Source organism: Lytechinus pictus, chromosome 12 (assembly GCF_037042905.1).
Source record: "Lytechinus pictus isolate F3 Inbred chromosome 12, Lp3.0, whole genome shotgun sequence".
Taxonomy (NCBI): domain Eukaryota; kingdom Metazoa; phylum Echinodermata; class Echinoidea; order Temnopleuroida; family Toxopneustidae; genus Lytechinus; species Lytechinus pictus.
This window is the reverse complement of record NC_087256.1, coordinates 17,527,379-17,550,374: the sequence shown is the minus strand read 5'-3', so window position 1 is coordinate 17,550,374 and position 22,996 is coordinate 17,527,379. Positions and strand designations below refer to the sequence as shown.

The window sequence follows — 22,996 nt, the reverse complement described above, 5'->3', positions numbered from 1 at the left end:
TAATAATTAGACCATACTGTATGGGAGGCTGGGAGCTTTGATAGAAGTAAAGTACAAATAGTCTAATAATTGCTTCCCAAACTGAATCAGTATTGATAAAGACTGAGTATTAAATACTACAAGAGGTTGTCCCCTATTACATGAAATCTACATGTAACTTATAAAGATAAGTGCCTATTATGATGATAATGTCATGCTGTTGGCTGTTTCATATCATTTTGAGCCAATTCCAGCAAGTACATGTTCCATTTTAATTGTCTCAAAATTTGCAACATTTGCAACATCTTCTCTGATTTGGCCACAAGGGATCAATAGGTAAAATTATTACAAACTAGATTTACAAGTTGCTTGTTTAGGTTTGTACATTTTTGTTTTTCACTGCAGATAGCCAACTCATAAAGTATGTTTGTGTGTTTTGTTGGAGTGAATTGAACCAGTACTGGTTTCATATTAAAAATCAGGTTTTGAAAATCATGACAATAATGGGAGAAATAGATAGTATAGTACTTGAGATATTGGGAGTGAGTGAGTCTGATATTTTTTGTGTGATCTGTGCATATGGCACATAAACAAAAAAGTCATGATTGCCACATATATCAATATTTGTTTTGATTCATTTTTTTTTTTTTTTTTGCCCTGATATGGTCCTCAGAATTTGAAAATATATTTGAATTATAATTATATTAAAACTAAAGATTTTACATAAAAATCATGACCTGTAAACCTGTTGAAGAGATACAGCAGGGTGCTACATAAGCACTTGCCCGATTGCCCGGGGCAAGCAACAGAGTCGGGCAAGTGTTTTGAAGTACAAAGACCAAAACTACTTGCCCGAATTTGGCAAGCAAAATTCTCACAGTAAAGTAACAAAAATTAGGGTCGATATGATATGATATTGACCCTGAATTTGGTCATGGCAGGCAAGATGAAATCACTTTGGAAAAAGAAATGCAATAAGATACATGTCAAAAGAGAGAAAAAGGTCAATAGTTTATAAAACTGCAAAACATGTACTTTCTTTTGAAGATGTAAAACCTTTTTTTAGGAATTTTTTCGGGCAAGTGAAATAGATTTTCGGGCAAGTACATATGTATATAACAACTATTAAAAAAATGTACTTGCCCGACTGGGCAAGTGCTTCTAAAAAGTTATGTACATGTAGCACCCTGTACAGTATGTTGTAGTTGGCTATAGTACATTTACAAGAGATTTGTGCACAGATCACAAATAATTGATTAAAAGGTACCATATGAATTGTACATACAGTACATGTACATGTTTGGCAGGCCAAACAACAAAACTTGGTAAAACATCCGAGCTGCTCTTTGCATCTTCTATAAAAGACGAGCATGAAGGATGGCTAGATGAAGTTGCTGCCGTTGCTTACTAAAAAAAATCACAGGCAAGTGCAAGGTTAATTTCTTCTTTTTGGAGAATTTTTTGCTGGTCATCATGCAGAAGACATGTCTATTTAATAGCTTACATGAATTTACATACATTTGTACATGTACATTATTGCTACCCTAAAAATGATATTCCTCATGATAATATTTCTACATGGTACCTATACATGTACATTATGTACTCAACAGGCCTCAGAGTATTCTCCGGTTCATTTTATATTACTCTATGGAGACCATTCATTACATTTAATACCTGTACATGAACATTGTACCTTCAAGACAAAATACTTCAAAATATTTTACACTGTAAGTTAGAAATTCCACTGTCATTCAGACAGGGAAAATAGGCTACCCTTTTGATCTTCCTCTTGGTATTGGGGCAAAAATAAAAAGCTTGTTTGCTGTACAACTCGACCAACCCTTGTCAATCTTGCTTTTATTAGACTGTTATATATGACGGATCACCTATTAATTTTGTCAGAATTTTCTTTGTATTTATTCATTTTTAAGGCCAAATTTTGTTCCCAAGTTATCTCAAAATCACTGATAATCTACAATAGGTCTTCCATGGCCATGTGCACCCATTCAATCATATGTGTTAACCTTGCAGCGAGTAATATCCCTACACTCACATCGGAAAAAAAGGAACTATTAAAAGTTAGAGTGAATTCACTTCCAAAATCACGGATTTAATCCAATTTTATTCCAGAGTTCTGGGGCTGAATAGACCAACCATGATCCACTCTGAGCAAGCTACATGTGCAGTGTGCAATGTAGCTGCGCCGATCTCGAAAGCATTGCGCAATAACACTTGGGAGCCAATTTAAGAATCACCGATTGCACCAGTGATCATTACGATTCACATGTTAAATGCTGCAAAATCAAGTTCCTCAAATTGACAATAAAAAACAATCAAAATCGAAAAAATTTAGCAGCGGTGCCTATGAGGCTAATGTACGTAGAGGTGGTTGTACATGTAATATGAGGCTAATGTACATTGTATGTGGAGGCTGTATTTGCCGAACCCACACAAGACAAAAAGTATGCTGGCGATTTTTAAGGAAATAGCAGCTATTCTATTAAAATGAATCTGCCACGTAAGAAACACAGGATCCTGAGTAATCAAAACTCAATTTTTGTTCACCTTCTTTCGTTTGTGTGTTTTGATTTTTTTTTTCATACTACGCCAGCCTGTGGGTTGGAGAATCATCTTGGCTCAACCAGCAACCCGCGATTAAGGGCATACCGGCCAGTTACAGTGTAACCTGTACCGTACTCATTGCGGTTCGGGCTACAACACTAGCTTGCGATGCTTGTTCGCCGAAGTTTAATGAGTGTGCATCTTGATCAGCTCCATGATTTTGTGCTGTGTTGCGAAATCCGACCCTAGCATCCCTCGCGGCCAGAACTGGGCCGGCTCGCTGGAGCGCCTAGCCAGTAATGGCCCTGCAATAAATACGGGGTGACTTGCAGTTTTTATGTCGCCCCTATAAACATATTTTTGGACAATTTCGGGGGCACTCTGAGGCGTTTCCGGGGGGAATTCGCCCGCCGCCCCCATGTATTTTTTCCCCTGGCACAAACAAAGGGCGTGTTTATGCTTCAACGTTTTCATATGTGATCCTAAAGTCCAAAACATGGTTGCCTACATGCTCACTTTCATTTAAAACAACGTTTCTGAGCGCTGATCGTTAACTTACAAAAAGGTGCGTTATAAAACGTAATTTGACCAGAATCAATGTTTCTGGAGAAGTATAAACATGACCATGATCGTAATTCGTAAATGTGATTGGTACAAGATTCCGGTGCGATAAAAATTCGCTTTCCAGGCCAGCTCAACCCAGGGCCAGTGCAGTGAATCACGGTGCAGGTGTTTATAATTATCATCATTGACGATATTTATTTTTTTGTTTAGATCTGCATCGTCGTTTATTTGTCGCTACGTTATTCCACATAGGGGAGACCTTTGAAGGACTTACTAGTAAGTGATCAAACTACACCTAAAACAAGCTACGGGCGCTGTTAATAGCATGGACTGTGACCCTGATATTCAGGTCAAATTAAATACAATGACAAGGAATGGAGAAAGATAGGAAGTTGTCAGAAAGAAGAAGACGTTGAAATAATATCGAAATATAATGTACTAAATGAGTAACGAGTTGATCGAACTGAGCTCAAGGATGGATGTTTTAGAAAAAAAACTTTTGAAAAAGGTGCACCTGATTGACCTCTCTATCCAGGTCAACGGAGCCTGCGATGCAAAGCCTGCTTCAGATTTATCGTGATTTTATCTCGGAAAGGGGGAGTGGAAGTGAACAGCACTTTCTCAACCACTTTTGCAATCGGCGTTCTGAGAGGACAATTGAGAACATGGATACTGTCTCTGTAATGAAAGCATAAACACCCCAAAATACATGAATGTTTACCTCATACATGTACATGTACTTAATCATACATGTATGATGGAAAATTTGTGTTTACTAAGTGAAACTCTGTATGTATCTTGAATAGAGCTATTAATCCAATTAAAAATGTTAAACTTTGGTCAGATCATGTTATCGAATTTATCCCCCCCCCCTCCTCCCCATGCATGTTATGCCTGTCAACCTAATTACACCAAATATAGTCAGCTCGGTGTAAGCTCGGCTCATGGACTTCATACTAGCAGAAGTCCATACTCAGAATGTATTTCAGTGTGTAGAGTTTGTGTGTTGATAGGGGTCGTCTGGGAGCACGCAATTAAATGTGTGTGTCTTGTACATGTAGTAAATCTTATTCTGGAAGGCAGACATTTGGCTCCTAGTTCTACCATTGAAGGAGAAGAGCGATATCTCCTTGGTTCTACCACGAGCCATACAACACCTTGTTATAATAAAATCATATTGGATGAGGTGAAATTTAATTATTTATAATTTTCACCTGTTCCCGTACATTTGAGATAAGTAAACATGTAGGCCTAAATATGTAGTATGTACATTGTACATACATGTACATTCTGTTTCACAAAATGAGAATGGGGTTTTCTTACATTTTGACAAGGGCTATATAGTCGATGCTCGATATACATCTATAATTGACCATTAATAGCCAGTGATGAACTTGACATTGTCAAGTTGACAATCGCTGTATCTTACATACATGTGTACATGTATTTTAAAGTATAAGCATGATACGTGTAATGGAGGTAATTGTTATTCCCTGCTACATGTACTGTATTATATTTAGCTCTATTGTTTGACAAATTATATGAAGTGGAGCTTTTTATCATTTTGACAGGATTATGGTCGACTCAATGGACATCTATTGACCATTAATAATTAGCCAGTGATGAATTCGGACAATGGTTCGATCCATCCATTTTTTTTTCTCTCTAATCATGCAGGGTCTGTTTCTGTACACTAGGCATTGCCAGCATGCCTGTTGTAAATGCCAGACAAGCGTGGAAGTATTCTAGGAATGTAAGAGACACAGCATCATACACCTTTGGTACTGCTGTGCTTATAGTGTTGAAAAAATTTGTTATACCTGACACAAAATATGATATTTGGGGGAGGGATTTAAAATTGCGCTATTAATAGTGATATGGAGTGTGGTCCACGTTTAATGACATGTGAACCTTTCGTATGGCTCAACAACTTTTGATGGTGGATCCTAAAAACCATGCAAATTGTATCAAAATGCACCAGTGCCATATACATCTATTTAGAGCCGATTAATTAAAAAAATGAAAATGTATGAAAAAATCAATTGATATAAAAAATCCCTATTAATTGGTGACCTAATTATATTTCAAAATCAATTGTCAATTTGGAATTCCTTTTAATTTAGACATTCTCTGATTAAAGGCTTACAGTAGTAATAAAAATAGAAAAATCATACAATAGTTGCCAATTTGGATATGGTTATTTAAATATGAATAAAAAATGATCTATTGCCCTAAATGACTTTAATTCTGGACTCTGACTGAAGCAATGATTCAGATACTATTTCATGCAGAAGAAAGACTTCAGGGACCGATGATCAAATACAGATGATTGATGGTGTGAGAGAGGGACATTGTTTCATTTTTCTTGGGCTGATGATGATGCATCTTTCTTGGATCCATTGCTTTAGAAGTTGATAAGAAGTTTTTCCTCCTATCATTTTCATAATTCTCTTGAAACATGTACGCTGTATGAGGCCTGCAAATTAAAACTATGGTGATTTACGGCTGGATGTGTAACAATTAAACACTACTGCAATACATGTGATGTACATCTCGCCATTCAGTTTTAATTCAAAGTGATAAGAGTATAAAGAACAATTGGAGAAGCTACCCTTGGTCTGACATGTACGTTTGTGTACTGTACGTCTACGTCGTACACATGCTCATACTGTACATGTAGGATTGGCCAAATGGCAGGTCTCGTGTTTTTCTAGAGCATGACATTGACAAAGCTTACACGAATGAGGCTCAGCCAGGGGAAAGATGTACTAAGAATGGGGCAAGTGTGCAGGGGGCGATAAGTCTTGTTGCTGGGCGGTGGGTGTGGCTTGGTGATGATGATGATGATGGCAGCTATGATGTGGGTGATGACGCCAGCCCAGACGTTAATGGCTGCGTGACATTGTTTTGGGTAGAGGATCAGGATACTGTGGAAAGCATGCCGGGTGAGGGGCTGCTATGGGGGGAGGGCATGACGGCGCAGTGAGAGGAGCCGGCCACAGATGTTTACATGTGCATGAAACAAATGCTTCCTGTTGGAGTTGCATGGCGCTTCCATTGGCATTTCCAGGCCATATCATGTTCTCAGAGTGCGACCCTTGCTTGTATTTACATCACAAGACAGTCTGCGGGGGAGATCTGCATCATAACAATTACGCATCTTCAGTTTGCTTCTCATCATTCATTGGAATAGATTGTGCTCCTCGCCGGTCTTGGATTATTAAAGATTGTTTACCTGGTTTTAATGCAAACGTATGACTTTGCAAGTTTCTGCTGCTTTACATGTTTGACCACAAAAAGTTCTTTTGGGGGGAGTTTAATTCCAACGCTCTGTGATATGGTAGGTGAACATGCAATTCCTTTTATTGTAGGCTAACAATATAAAATAGCAATGTTTTGAATTGTAATGGAATTTTTTTCCAGGTGGAGTGTGTTAATGTACCTCTGGTACTGTTCTGTACAACAGACTTTCACCCCCCCCCCCCAAAAAAAAAAAGAAGATGTAGGCATGTGTGCCATGATTGTATATTCCTAGGCCCTAATTATCAAGCCTAGGTGGATATACATAGGCCTACATACATGAACATGTACATGTATGTAGTGATGTAGACCCTAAATTTGTATAATGAAATGTAAATGTTCTGTACAGTTAAAATTTTTTGTTGATCCACTGATTTTATTTGCAACCCCCCCCCCTATAATAGTCCAGTTTGATTAATGTTATAATAAAGGAAAAAGATGATTAAGAATATAAAAATAACATGTTGAAGTACATGTAGGACTACAACTTTATGAGATTCCTGTGACCTCAATTGTTGCCAAAGTATTGTCTGACAGGTTTATTTTCATTTGGTCCAATGCCAATTCGTCCAGTTGCCAATTAGTCTACTATCATTTGGTCTACCATCAGTTCGTCCAATATCCTCATGTTCTAATTGCCATTTCGTCCACCATTTCGTCTATTTAAATAACCAGTTGGTCCAATTTAGTCCATATACGTCTAATTAGACTTAATGTTAATTGGGCAAAATGAATGAAAAGTGATGATTGGACCAAATGGATGTTAAACAAAATGTTGATGGACGGAATGGCATTAGACTATAAAATGGAGGTACATGTAGACCATGTGGTCAGTGGATGAGGTGGCAGTGGACGAATTGGCAATTTACCGTCTGTCTGATATAGCAACTGCAGAAAAAAAAATTATGAAGTGCTTGATGCACATTGTCTCTAAGCACTAAAATAAAGTTAATATTAAATTAATAGTGAAAGATTTTATTCAAAAAAAATCTAATGACTATTAAAAGCTACTTTAAAAAAAAAAATCAAATTTTAAATAATGTTTACTTTTCAAAAAAAATCTAATGACTATTAAAAGCTACTAAAAAAAAAATCAAATTTTAAATAATGTTTACTTTTCATTTCATGTAACTATTGGCCTATTACATGTGTTACAGATGATGCGTACTATACATATGTAAAACAAACTCTGCTTTAAAATACCGTAATAGTTACATGTAGATATCAAAATACTGTACATGATGTAGTGTTAAGTCAATACTGTAGGCCCATGTTATACTGTACATTGTTGGCATATCTTGATTTCATCTAATTAAACTACAGACATTTGATACAGTCAAAAGGTCATGATGTAATGAGTCATATGTATAATGTAACATTAACTAGTACAGTTATGATCAAAAGTTGAGATTACCACAGATCTACATGTGTACAGTTACATGTATCTAGAACATTGAAAGTTTCTGCAATACCCCCCTTTTGTATTCTAAACTTTTCTCAAAGTTCAATGATTTCATCCTTTTTTTTTCCTTTTTTTTACTGTGAAATATAATTGATATAAGTTCAAGACAGTTTGTTCTTTTAAGTCTGTACATAGGCAAACCAACCCATTTAGGGCCTGAAAAAAAAAAATCATTAAATGTTGTGGTGTTTTTCCCTTTGTTACTTTATTGTTTCTAACCTTTTCTTGATTTGGCAGGACCCATTGATAAGAATTTGCAGGCATACGAAAAAACATTGGTAATGAAATTATGACTTGCCCTTCTTGTACATGTACATGTATGTATTTGAAATGATTAAATAACAACAAAAAATACCCAACCTTGACAAAAAAAGACGCTGATTTGCGTTTTTTTTTTACAATGTAAGAATATACGCCTTCATCACTCCTTGTAAACTTCCTGCATAATACAATAAAACAAATGCATGCAAGAGTGAATAAAAGGTGTGGCGTATTGACATCTCCCAAGTCAGGAAAAAATATTTGTAAATATCTAGTACATGTACATGTAGGCCTACATTATCTACATTGTAGGCATTAATTCTATGATTTTGTGCAATAAGAATTTCACTTTACTACTGGTTTATTTATGTAGGTTACACATACATGTATATACATACATGTACATGTATTACAGTAGGATGGAATCTTTGTGCCTTTTTTAATTTTTTAGATAGGCCTTCATGAACATGGCTCAATATATATTTTATTTTTACTCTTTTAGTACTTTTGCAAATATACTGTACATGTACCCTGTGGCCTTTGAGAATTCCTGCATTAAGTCTTGTAATTTTGACAGTACTGTATCTGCTGATTTATTGTTTGGGAATGTTACAAGCACTTTTCTTTCTGAGGAAAATACCTCGTATATTTTTTGTTTGGGTTGGTATGAACATGCCATTCTATAGTGGCAGAGTGACAGCCACAGACACAATGAAAATGGGCAAAAAGGGAAAACAAATTCTGAAACAATGCAAACTGAATACAATCCATCACATTAACCTTGATTATCCTTTGTTTTGGACAAACAATTAACACAGTAGTTTCCATCACAACTATTGAGATTCAGTCATGGTCAAATGCACTTTAGAGCTGCCAGATAATTTATTTAATTGATGATTTATAGGGGTGATCCTCTATCATCAAGGAATAGTTTAAATATTTTAGGTTATTATGTGAACATCTGATCATTACAATGGGCATACATGTATATGTACATGTAGGCAGGATGCTACACAACTTTTTATAAGCACTTTCCCTGTCGGGCAAGTGAATTTTTAAATAGTTAGAATATACTTGCCTGAAAATCTATTTCGCTTGCCCGAAAAAATCCTTGAAAACAAAGTTTTACCTCTTCAAAAGAAAATATTGTGGTTTTGTAAATCATTTACCTTTTTTTCTCTCTGTTGACATGAACTGATGTACCTTGTTCTTGCATTTCTTTTTCCAAAGTGATTTTATCTTGCCCGCCATGACCAAATTTAGGGTCAATATATCATATCGACCCTAATTTTGGTAATTCTACTGTGAGAATTTTGCTTGCCCAATTCGGGCAAGTAGTTTTGGTCTTTACTTCAAAACACTTGCCCGACTTTAACTTTTACTTGCCCTGGGCAATCGGGCAAGTGCTTATGTAGCACCCTGATGTAGGCCTAGATATTTGATTTGAATTTTCCCATTCAATACTTCAGTCATAGTCGGCAAAACAAGTACATATGTAAATACTGTATGGTAATTGAATTTTTATCCACATAAAAAAGGAGAGTTTGCACAACATTGCAGTGGTTTGATCACCTGAAAATTAATCAAAAATGATTTTGATATGAATGCAGTTGATGCTAAATCATTTAAATTATTGGCACTGTTACAGTTCAACATGTTTAGTATCAGAATGTGAATGATATTAGAGGTGATAAAATGACTGATGATCCTCTATGGCAGGGGTTCTCAAACTACGGCCCGCGGGCCGGATCCGGCCCGTGGTGCTTCTCAATCCGGCCCGCGAGACTCTCCTGGGTTTTTTTAAAGGTCAAGTCCACCCCAGAAAAATGTTGATTTGAATAAATAGAGAAAAATCAAACTAGCACAATTCATCTAAACTGGATGTAAAATAAGAAAGTTAAGATATTTTAAAGTTTCGCTTATTTTCACAAAACAGTGATATGCACAACTCGGTGACATGCAAATGAGACAGTCAATGATGGCCCTCACTCACTTTTTCTTTTGTTGTTTATTGTTTGAATTCTACAAAATTTCATTTTTACAGATTTGACAATAAGGACTAACTTGACTGAACCATATAGTATTAAACAATGCTAATTCCACATGTTCATGGAGGAATTGATTGTTGTTTCACTTGACAATGAGGAGAAAATTAGGATATTTCATATTTCTTACAATGAAATACAAAAGAAATTGTAAGTGGATGACGTCATTAGTCTCCTCATTTGCATACCGACCAGGATGTGCATATATAACTTTGTGTAAGTTTTGTGAATTTAAGCACAATTTTAAAATGCCATAACTCTCTTATTTTACATTCGATTTTGATGAAATTTTCAGCGTTGTGCTAGTTTGATTTTTCTCTAGTATTCAAATCAACTTTTTGTTGGATTTGTCCTTTAATCACTTTTAAGTCACAATATAAAACATAGCTCAATATGATAACATTGGGCATCCATGTAGACCTAACCGTATAATAAAAGTTATGACAGTCAAATAAATTTTACTTTTAAACAAAGTTTAGTGGAGTCTTTTCTGTCTGTTCTCGTGTCTGTTCTACTTTCTTATTAGATGAGCACGGCGCTACATTAAAAAAGTAGTTTCACGTCAAACGTCTGATAACACGTTGGATTTGAAAACACATGCGCACACATTCTAACACGCGATCAATTTGGTTAAAACGTAAACTTAATTGCCGGTTCAGTTTTGCGGATCTTCTCAGGGGTACATAAGTCATCATTTAATTGTTAGGTCAAGATGGCATCAAATTCTGCAAAGAAAAGAAAGGTGGATGCTGAAAATCGTGTTTTCCATGAAGAATGGACAGACAAGTATGCATTAATTTTACTGCAATCGAGCACAAGGCCAATGTGTTGGCCTATCTAATTTGACTTCAAAAAATTGATAGGCCTACTCCAATACAATATCTGTCTCAATTCCAGGTATGTGTTAAAATTGACATAGGTACAATCTACATTCCTTTTAACAAAGAACTACAATTTTGTTGTCATTACTATTGACTCTCGCTGTATTTTGAAATCTTTTCTAATTTTGCCTGTGTTCCATATGAAACTGTTATAAATTTGTTGGATTAAATTCTCCCAAAATAAGTGCCAGATTGCACCAGCATGAGAGAGCATCTAGGACCCCAGCCGGAAGGGTCTTCGCCCTTCGCGCACAAATTTTTTTTTCTAAGTATCCACTTCACCCTGGCCCTTTCAGGTTATTTCTAGTCTCAGCTGGCCCTTCAAAGAAAAAGTTTGAGAACCCCTGCTCTATGGCATGCTGAGGCAAGTACCATTCATTATAGGTTTCAGATACAGTGTACTGATATTTCTTTGATTTCCTAGCAAATTTGTGTGCATTTGAGTCTTCAACATGTATGACGCACACCAAGATATTTATGATTATGATTATTTAGTGCTTCTTTCCGTATCATGGCACAAATGTATGTTTTGTAACCAAGGCAAAATGCTGACTCATGTTTGACCCAAAATGTGTACCTATTTACTGTACATGTTGCGTAGCATTATTTTGTGTCAACATGTAGCCTTGCAGCAAGGCACTTTCAAAGCACTTCCGTACTGTTGACTTTAAATCAGTACAGGAATGCCACTCGAGAGGAATCCTTACTTTTTCGACAAATTCAACTTTTTTTGGTATGTACATGTAAAACACCCTTTTTGTGTATTTGAGGGTCCATGACTCCAGATTCCAGTACCAGTGTAATTTTTCGTTTGGTATTAAGAACAAAATTGTGAGATGATCAATTGGCAATCCTGAGTTAATATGGTGCAGTTTCGAATGGTAACCTTTTGTTCCTTTGGTACAGTACATTTTTTTGTAATTTTTTAAAATTTTTATGTAGGCCTACATGTATACTTAATACATGACAATTTTTTTTTCTTGGGAGTTCAACTCAACTTATAATTCTCTTTGAATAAACACAAGACATGGGTGAAGATTATGTTAACTATTTTGGCTATAAATTCAGTGCAGTTATTACTCCGCGATTCATTCATAAAATTGTTACATTTTCTTTATTTCATTCTTTTTTTTTTTTTGGGGGGGGGAGGGGTGGTTCTACAGTGTAACCTTGAATACATGTATACACCACTTTAATATTAAAGGTCAAGTCCACCCCAACAATAAGTCTACTTGAATAAAAGGAGAAAATCCAACAAGCGTAATGCTGAAAATTTCATCAAAATCGGATGTAAAATAAGAAAGTTATGGCATTTTTAATTTTTGCTTATTTTTCACAAAAACAGTTATGCACAACTCACTGATATGCAAATGAGAGAGTCAATGATATCCCTCTCTCACTATTTTTTTTAATTGTTTAAATTATACAATATTTCAATTTTTACAGATTTGACAATAAGGACCAACTTCACTTAACCATAAACTGTTAAACTATTGCTAATTCCACATGTTCAGGGAGGAATACAATTTTGTTTCACATGACAATTAGAAAATTAGATTTTTTCATACTTCACATAATAAAATACAAAATAAATAGTGAGTTGGTGATGTCATCAGTCTGCTCATTTGCATACTGAATAGGATGTGCATACAACTGTTTTGTGAAACTAATAAAGTGAAACTTTGAAATGTCATAACTTAATATTTTCCATCCGATTTTGATGAAATTTTTTAGTGTTATGCTTGTGAGATTTTTCTCCTTTTTTTAAATCAACTTTTGCTGGGGTGGACTTGTCCTTTAAAGATGATCATCAGTTTCAGTCCATTTCAGAAAAATATTTGCACAAGTTCAAGGAAATGCTATCCTGTGAAAAACTTTAACAACATTGTAATTGTTTTTTATTGTCTCACCTGCATAGCAGTGTGAGACTATAGGCGCCGCTTTTCCGACGGCGGCGGTGGCGGCGGCGTCAACACCAAATCTTAACCGAATGTTAAGTTTTTGAAATGACAGCATAACTTAGAAATTATATGGACCTAGTTCATGAAACTTGGCCATAAGCTTAATAAAGTATTACTAAACATCCTGCCTTACTTTCATGTCACATGACCAAGGTCAAAGGTCATTTAGGGTCAATGAACTTTAATAGACCATGTTGGGGGAATCAACATCAAAATCTGAACCTAAGGTTAAGTTTTTGAAATGTCATCATAACTTAGAAAATATATGGACCTAGTTCATGAAACTTGGACATAAGGTTAATCAAGTATCACTGAACATCCTGCATGAGTTTCACGTCACATGACCAAGGTCAAAGGTCATTTAGGGTCAATGAATTTTGGCCGAATTGGGGTATCTGTTGAATTACTATCATGACTTTGAAAGTTTATGGATCTGATACATGAAACTTGGGACATAATAGTAATCAAGTATCACTGAACATCCTGTGCAAGTTTTAGGTCACATGATTAAGGTCAAAGGTCATTTAGGGTCAATGAACTTTGGCCAAATTGGGGGTATTTGTTGAATTACCATCATAACTTTGAAAGTATCTTGGTCTAGATCATTAAACTTGGACATTAATCAAGTATCACTGAACATCCTGTGTGCATTTCAGGTCACATGACCAATGTCAAAGGTCAAAGAACTTTGGCCGAATGGGGGTATCTGTTGAATTACCATCATAACTTTGAAAGTTTATGGATCTGATTCATGAAACTTGGACATAAGAGTAATCAAGTATCACTGAACATCCTGTGCGAGTTTCAGGTCACATGATCAAGGTCAAAGGTCATGTAAGGTCAATGAACTTTGGCCATGTTGGGGGTATTTGTTGAATTACCACCATATCTCTGTAAGTGTATTGGTCTAGTTCATAAAACGTGGACATAAGAGTACCAAGTATCACTGAACATCTTGTGCGAGTTATAGTAGTTTTCAAAGTCAGCACTGCTGCTATATTGAATCGCGTGATGCAGGTGAGACCGCCAGAGCCCAGAGGCATTCCACTTCTTTGTTATTTTCTGATATTTTATTTTTGCTGACCTGATAAAACTTATTAATAAAAAATACCACTTACACAAACAAATAATTTTGTGTGGCAGTAAAAAAAAAAGCTTACAGAAATGTGATTCAAATCCAGGAAAATCGATCCGTGTCTTTTTACATTTTCAATAGTCTGAAACATTTTGTTTGTTTTGTGTTTGATGAAGGCTATCTGCATTGTCCGTAGCCAGTGACTCATGCTCAGGGAAGTACACGTGGAACATCCTTTAACTGAACTACATACATGTACATGTACAGTACATGTTGGCCCACAAGTATTTCAAAATCTACAATACATACATGTACAGCAAAAATAGAAGCCAACTCTCTTTGTAGCTTCATACAGTTCATATACATGTACATGTATGCCTATAAACAGTTAAATATGTGTCCATCGTGTCAATGGAACTGTTTGTGCATGTTTGCAACTTTCTCAACATACATTTTTATCTCTTTAAATATTTGTTTGTTTCGTCTTTGAAAACAAATCTTTGATATAGGTGCCTACATGTACATGTATGTACATGTGCAAATGTATCATTTGTCCAGTCAACCAGTTACATACATGTTTAGCATCATTGTATTTAGATATTTTGTCCTTTATTTTAAATTTGTGCTTTCCCTACATCCCCCCTTTTTTGGCAGGGGGGGGGGGGGCATGTTGGTGGGGCACCAGGGAGTTAGAGATTGGATTTGCTTGATTGCATCCCTCTCATAAAATGTAATGTGAACATTCAGACCAACATTGGTACATTGTACATACATGTACATGTACTATGTACTGGCAGTTGAGATTGTGAAATACTATATGCTGGTAATTGCATCATCCTGATACCACGTTACCAGCAACGTTTCATCTACGTTTTTCCCTCTCATTTTTGGTAGCCACTAATTTCCCGTCGGTGTTTACTCTACTGTCAGTTCCCATATTTTTCTTTCCCTTTTGGAGGGTTCCCACTAATTCCCACTTTCCTGTTGTACATTTGTTTCACCCCAGCTTTTAACAATTCCCATACACTTTAACAGGTAACATTCAAGTAAAAAAAAAAAATCAAAATGCTATTTGTTACTGCAGAAAAGCAGCTTCAAATGTACTATTGAGAAATAAAGCAGACGTTCAATGCTCAACAAACATCTATTTATGAGTGGTTAACCTTTGTTTTAGCAACTAATTTCTATTAAACCATATAATAGAATTAAGTTCCATTTATTTATACAGTATGTTATACAGTGTATACAAATAGGGAGTTGGTATTGGACATTACATCACTACCTCATGTTATACTGTAATAATGATAGAAAACAATGTTTTAAACATCAGTTTGAAATAAATGTGGCTCACGGACAAAGACTGGAGAGAGACCTATCATAATATCACGGTGACAGGTTTATCCCCCAACTTTTAATACTACATATAGGACCTATTGGAAACAACCCTGGGGGGAATCATCGTTTGCTTTTGCATGCCCCACTTTGTGGAATAGCCTTCCTGAAGACATTAAAAAAATGCATGTACCCCTGTCAAAACCTTCAAAAATCTTCTAAAAACTTTTTATTTAACTCTTAGCTCTTTATGCGCCTTGAGCACTCTACAGAGTCAATTAGGCGCTTTATTATTATTAACCCATCTGGGCTTTCATGGGCTTCCCTTTCCAGGTATTTGGATACTGTACTTCAAACCATGTACCTACTACCATGTTCAAATCTTATCTACATACATGCATGGACCTACTGCTTCATGTACTGTATGATGATACCTGGCTCAATCATTCAATTAATCAATCAAGTAGTCAATCAATCAGTCAACCAACCTATCAATCAGTTTATAATTGATCAATCAGTCATTTGAACAATGAGTCAGTCAGTTGATTGATTAATAAATCAAATAATCAATCAATAAATCAATTATATATAAAGATGAATGATAATCATTTATATTTATTATTTGTATTTATTTATTTTATTATTTTGCTTCTTCCTATGCAGGACTGTGGCATCGAAGGCCTCGTTGAGGAGCTGTGTCTCAAGTTAAAGAAAGTCCAGGAGGAGAGGGAAGAAAATGCCACACCCTCGCATTCCCCGGACAACAACTCACAGAAGTCCAGCGATGGAGCGAGCCAGACAGAGAGGTAAAGGTCCAAGTTGATTTTTGAAACATAGTGTACATAATACACCTTATTGAGAGCATTATAAAGAATTGCTTGCATGAGGTACCTTTGGAACATTTGACTGCTTCAAAGGTATTGTATTGGTAATAATGCCTGACCGATGAGAAAGATGTGGATCCTTGCTGTTTAATAACCCATCCTCATCTTAATATTAAAACCATGACTATTCAATAGAACTAGTCATAAGTACCAGCAGGGACGTCATGTCCCTGGTACCAGTCAATAGCATTTTTTAGCTGACATAAATAACCAGTCACATTATAATTTCAGCCAATCATTTGATTAGGATCTTTATTACAATTTCATGAAAGAAAATTTCTCAATTATTCCTTTCAGAAACATTCTCTGGTCCATAACCGGTTCTCCTAAACACAGTGCTGAAATTGTCTGGACTATTTTGACCTGTGTCGTTCAATAATTCAAATTTTAAGCCTTTACGCATGGACCACATCTGGAGCAAGTTTCATATAAAAAAGTTATAGCTAGATGTATGATAACTTTTCTATTATAGCAGCTACCATGGTAACAGGGCTCAGCAGCCAATCACAATCAAGGTTTCCAGGGTAGTTTACAATAATGGCAAAGTTACTATACAAGAAGGTGTAAAATGGGGCGGGACTGGCAATTTGTTGAAACGGACATCAGAAAGAAAAAAAAAACACACATGCATAAAAGTACATGTACATATAGTACTTGCCATTCTAATCTTGGATAGTTACACTGTTAAACGTTGATTTAAAAAAATGGTACATTTATATTTGATTATACATTATATACAATTTTTCAATAAGTCGTAAAACATGTTCCGTCCATGACTGTACATGTATAGACCTTAAAGCTAGGATATGAATATTGCTATGTTTTCTGATGAAATTGAGCAATTATGACTAATTGCTGAAATTCCCCTACTTTGGAGGTCAAGGCATTTTGGTCAGTAATGCTAAAGTGTTACCATAGGAACTGGTTATAGTTGAAAGAGACAGGATGCAGCTGCCCGAACATGTACTCACATGTAACTTTGCATGTACATACATCGTACACTGCCATAGAATATATATTAATGATCCCTGGCAGTGATTCCTGACAGATCTAAATAGGACTTGTATCTTACTTTGAACAAGAATTGTCCAATTAGTCTTCTTGGTGCTGGCAATTAAATTTTTGCATTTGAGAAGTTTCCTCACTTGCTGCTTGGATTGAGAATGGTTTTTCAAAGGTGTTTGTATCATGTCATGTAGAACAACATAGATCATCATGAATACTTTGCAGACTCAACAATGTAAGTGAATAGAAACTTTTGTACACTGTTAAACCATTCTGAATTGGGAGAAAAGAATGATATTTTTTTCTTACCATTCTGTTTCTGACCTCTTTTTTTAATATGACTTAACCGTTTTTTTTGATATTTTTTCTCTGTGCAATGCTATGGGGAATACACCTCCCACCCCCCCCCCTTGAGCAATTTTTTTTCTTCCAGTTACATAGGGTTAAAGGGATTTATTTGACTTTGAAAAAGCAGAGCTACAAGGTCCTGCTTGTCACCTGTGTCTGGATGTTATAAAAATGAAGCCCAGAAAAAAAAATTGTGCCCGAAAATTGTTATTTAGTGCTTCTAAAAGTAAAATGTAGAGTGACCAGAAACAGTCACGACCTTAATTTCATCCCATACACTAAGTGTTACATGTATTAATCTTGGGAGATTTTATAGCAAATGTTGATTTTTTAGTCACAGATACAGTGTATCTTAAAAGCGTTTGCATGAATTTGATGTTACATGTAGTTTCTTCCTTGGTATTTTTCTTTCATATGAGAAATAGTACAGTAGTTATACGGCATAAATCAGTTCAGTATTTTTTTTTTATAAATTAGACCTCTTTAATGTTAGGCTATAGCTTTATAGTAGAAAAGGAAAAATATACATCCCTTTTTGAGTGACACAAACAAAACCAGAAATGGTATGGAAAGCAGGGGTAAGCTTTAATAGTGCATCGTAATTGGCTCTGATTTTTTTTTTGTAGCAAATTTTGTACATGTAATACAACTTTCATTTTCAAAATTTGTCCTCAGTTTATTTGATTCATATCAATTGTTTTTTTCTGATAAAGCCAAATTATGTGGAGGGACTTTATAGTTCAAGAATCAAATGTTAATATTAGGGATTATAATCACTTACATGTATTACATACAGAAATGACTTTATAGAAAACTTCAAGCTAGCCACGAAGGTGTATGGACATTTAAGGTAAATACTGACCTGGGATAAAATGTGAGCAATCTTCTTGATGATACGGTTGAGAGGGCCTGGAGGTATTTATGTTTGCATTTTATAGATTTGGGTACTTGCTCCACGTCCATTTGGTAAGGAATATACTTGGCTGAAACATTGAACAATTGTCATGGTGTGATTGATTTCCATTTATTTTGCTCTATAGTCCTTAACTCTTTTGTCAGTGCTGTCATGTACTGAACATGCACAAAATTTGTGTACCCCTCTGTATCGGTCTTTCCTTTTTCACCTCTCTTCACTTCCCTTTTTCTCTTCCTCCCCTCCCTTCTCTCTCTCTCTCTCCATTTCTTTCTTCCTCTTCCCCACTATGGGATGGTGTTCTACATTTATTAAACCAGACATTATCTGCCTCGTGGCTATAATCATTTGTGTTGAAGTTCTTTCTCTTCCACATAAACATACAATGTATTATGCACATCCTCCCGCTTTATGCAGAAGTCAAATTTACAAGAATCCATTCAAGACACTCTAATGACTTAGCAACATTTCTACCAAAGCACAAGGTCCACATTGTAAGAAATTATCATGAATGGCAGGCGGTGAGTGCTGCTGGCATGATGAGGAATTCATAAACCCTCTCAAGGTGACTCAGGTCTGGGTTATGACTTGAAAGGAAATATGAATGGTCTGAGCGTACTGCTGACACACGACCAGAAAATTGTGCAACTCATTTCATGTCATCCTACGTGTACTTTCACTTCTCCAATTAGTGCTCAGAACTCTTCTGGCATGTAAGAACTTGTACAGTTCAGCTGTAGTATAATTGTGTACAAAAGTGTGGGGATTTTCCAATTTTTCCAGCTTGATTGGAATATATATTAGGGAACTGCAGAGGTTCCTCTGCAGATAAAAAGACTTTAGACAAGGTAATATGTCATAACAAATATTGTCTCCTGTCACACTTTTGTTCAGGTCAGTCAGGATATTGCTTTGTAATCTCTATCTGCAGTATGTAATATTTCCTGCATGGATACATGTATGTAGGCATCCCACCAAAAGTCAGAGCTTGGTCTTTCATAAAGGAATCCTGCAAACGAACATTGCTGTAAAAAAAATCCTGACATTCATCTGGACAAGACAGTGGGGAATTTGGGGAACAGTTATGAAAGACCACATGGTAACTTAGAGTTTCACGAAGGTGCTACATATATGCATTTTCATAGTGGCTTTCCTGCATTCTCCATTGAGGATTCTTGAGAGATACTCTTGTCTTTAGTATTGTCTTTAGTATAAAGATGTGTAATGTATTAGAATTCACACCTTTGGAAGTTTTCATCTGTTGCTCCACCCACAATTGACACCTGCAAGTTGAGATTTTGCCTCATGTGATAGACTACCTTCCAGTAATGTTGTTATTACCTAGTATGTAGATGCAAAGTGAAGAGTACTTCATGAATAATAACATATTCTTATCATCTCTGTTTCATACATCACAGGTATTATGAGGCCTTTCCTGCTCTGAGCGACAAGTCCAAAGCTGTGGCAGCAGACATCAAACCAAAAGGGGCATGGAAATCAAAAGCCAAACGCAACAACTCAACAGGCTCCATCTCTAATCCCCCCAGCGATCGTGAGCTGGAGACTCTACCAGACAAGAGTGTATCTGCCTCGGTCTCCCGCAACAGTCACTCTCCAGTGGGTTTCCAGGGCAATCAGTACCAGCGAGCTCAAAGCCTTCCTAGCAGCCTCTCACGCAACCAGAACAAGAGTCCTACATTCGTTGTCCCGAAGTACCAAGGACGCAAGGGTCATCACCGCACATATGGCCACAGCCAAGACAAGAGTGCAAAGCGGCATCACCGAGACTGGGATTGGGGCAGTCGAGTTGACAGAGTAGAGGGAAAGTACAAGAATGTAGCTGGCTGGAAGAAAGGTGACATGTTTCCTGAATGGTACAGTGAAAGTGGGGAAGGTCAAGCTAACTTGAATCTCCCATTGGATGGCAGTGATTTGGAAGCGACAGAAGAGGCTAGTCAGGAAGTTTTCCTTGAGGCGAATGGTGATAGTAATGAAGAAGAGCGTCTGGAAGAGGCAGTCAACACAATGGCTGAGACACTGTGTCGCAGCATAATGGAGGAGTGTGACGATGACAAGCCTTTTACAAAGAGCTTAACTATCCATGGACTGCTGATCGATGACCAGGATAAGGATATGCTAGGAAGAGGGGACAACTTAAAAGATTGGTACGCAGGTTCCACAAGAATAGGTGACTTCAAACGTGAGGTCAGCATGGCTCCCATAGATGTAAATGGTCAACACAATCTATCATCATCTATGTGGGAGAAGAATCTTGTGCCAGGGAGTCCATCGTGTGAAGGCCTGCAGGAGCCCTGGGAAAACAATGCAAGATCTTGCCTGCCTACTGCTAGCAGCCCCCCAAGTACTTCATTATCAAGTGGTGCTCCTGATGTCAACCATCATGGAAGTGATCCAACCAGTCCAAGGAGCCTGCTCGGAGATTCTGCACTTGAAGATCTTTCTGATGCAACATCTCTTACAGGAGAGCTGAGAGTTGACATTGATCACCATCACATGGATAGTGCTCCCATCTCGCCACGCAATGCTCCCATTGGGACTGGACGCAACAATGACAGCCTCCTGCGTATCTGTGACCATACCCATGCACACTCCAATCCTTACGATCCCCAAGGACCGGGCACTCCCTCAGGATGGGGGATTTCAAGTGACAGCTCCCAAGGCCCGCTGCAATCAACACCTGGCATACCAGGCTTACCAAGTGACCAGTCCTTCAGTGCAGATGATGACAGCATAGTGCAAAGCATTTGCTCATCTCACAAAGATGGTTCACTACTAAACCTTTCAAGTGAAGCTCACTCCCTGGATATGAATAATGCTCTCTGGGCAACATATGATTCCAAACAGCCGCAATTTCACCCTCCAAAGATTGTGACATGGGATGAAAACATATTTTCTGGATTTCAACCTATGTCTAAGATGTCTACTTTCATTGAGGGTGGTGTCTATGGCAGCCCTTATAGCAGTCACAACAACAGTCAGTTCAATAGCTGCTCTACCAGTCCATGTAATGACAGCAGTATAAGAGAACTCTGGGAAGCTTCTCACAATAGGGACACAACATCATCTGTGTGCTCCCTGGAATGCCTCTTGAGTCCTCAGCCATGTGGTACATCATGCTGCTCTCATCAGGATGAGCAGAGCGTCATTGAAGATAGTCTTGTGGATAGCCCAAAGTATCTCTGCTCCCGAAGCTCATCCCGATTTGACTTTGCAAGAAGTGATGCTGAGAACAGCGATGACTCAAGCCCCCCTGGAACTGAAACGGACGAGATGATATCTGAAGATGAATGGGTTGAGGAAGTTCCTAGGGATGTGCATGATGTAAAAGGAGACAAAGGCGATCAAAGTGACAATGACCGTACCCCGAAGGAAAAGTCTCCTGGAGTGATTCACGAAGGAAGCCTGAACAGTCAGCAGGGTTCTTCTGCAAACAGTCAGCAAGGGTTCTGTGGAAATTCTCTAGGGTCAGGCAAAGGCACAGTTGTCAGCCAGCATCTCCTGTCTGCAGGCTGGAAGAAAAATGAAGGACCTTCTTCTGCCAGTCCTGACAAATCTGATTTATCAAAAGATAGAGCCGAGCTAACATCCTCATCTGAAAGACCTTTCATTTCAGAAGACTCACACTTTAAGCCAATTCAGTTTGAATCAAAGACACAACTTCTTGGATTTTCCTCAGAAGATAAAGTGGACTTTCAGCCATTCGAACCAAGGAAATACACCCGAAGTACATCAAACCCTTCTGGTCAGGACTCTGTGTCTTCTCATATTTCTGGAGGTAACATAAGTAACGTTTGGAAACCAGTCCAGGGATCTGCTCCTCAGATGTTTCTGTATGGCAGGGACCAAGGTCTTCAACCCTCCAAGCCACCAGAGGACATCACTGCCAGAAGCACCAGCCAGACATCCCAGCTGCATCCTGGTGGGTTCGGAGTTGGTAAATTCCCAGACTCATTTACCAGTACTGGTCCTGCTCCTCTGTACCCTAACCAACCCAGAGATTCCGAAGGCATTTGGAGGTGTACCTACCCTGGAGGAGCTGGTGCAGATATACAAGACCCAGGAGGGGGCCATAGGGCAGGAGGGGCAGTCATAGCCGACAACTGGGGATTCTATGGTGTCAGACCTCCTGGAATGCAACAACTTGACCATGATACACCACTGGTGAGAAAAAGAAATTATTTTTCACTGTTATTCACAGTGAAAGTATATGCTAACATACATTTTATGAATTTAACTGTGGCCCAAATTGACAGAGGAGATATATCTGTGGAGTGGGTTGAGACCCAACTATTTTTTCTTTTAAGTCTACCATAATTTGTTTCAATTACAAACTGATCCAAATTTGAAAAGTCAATTGATTTTTGTAAAAAAAATATATTTGCAATGTACAGTGTACAGTT

At 37.2% G+C, this 22,996-nt stretch overlaps 1 protein-coding gene across 1 annotated transcript in view; it reads left to right on the top strand.

Annotated features, from left to right (window-relative positions):
- The window catches only part of LOC129272489 (uncharacterized), a 35,061-nt gene that overhangs the window by 436 nt on the left and 11,629 nt on the right, over nt 1–22,996 (top strand). The window contains exons 2-3 of the mRNA XM_054909631.2: nt 16,089–16,231; nt 19,994–22,757. Coding sequence (XP_054765606.2) covers nt 16,089–16,231; nt 19,994–22,757 — 2,907 coding nt within the window. The remainder of the gene's footprint in view (nt 1–16,088; nt 16,232–19,993; nt 22,758–22,996) is intronic.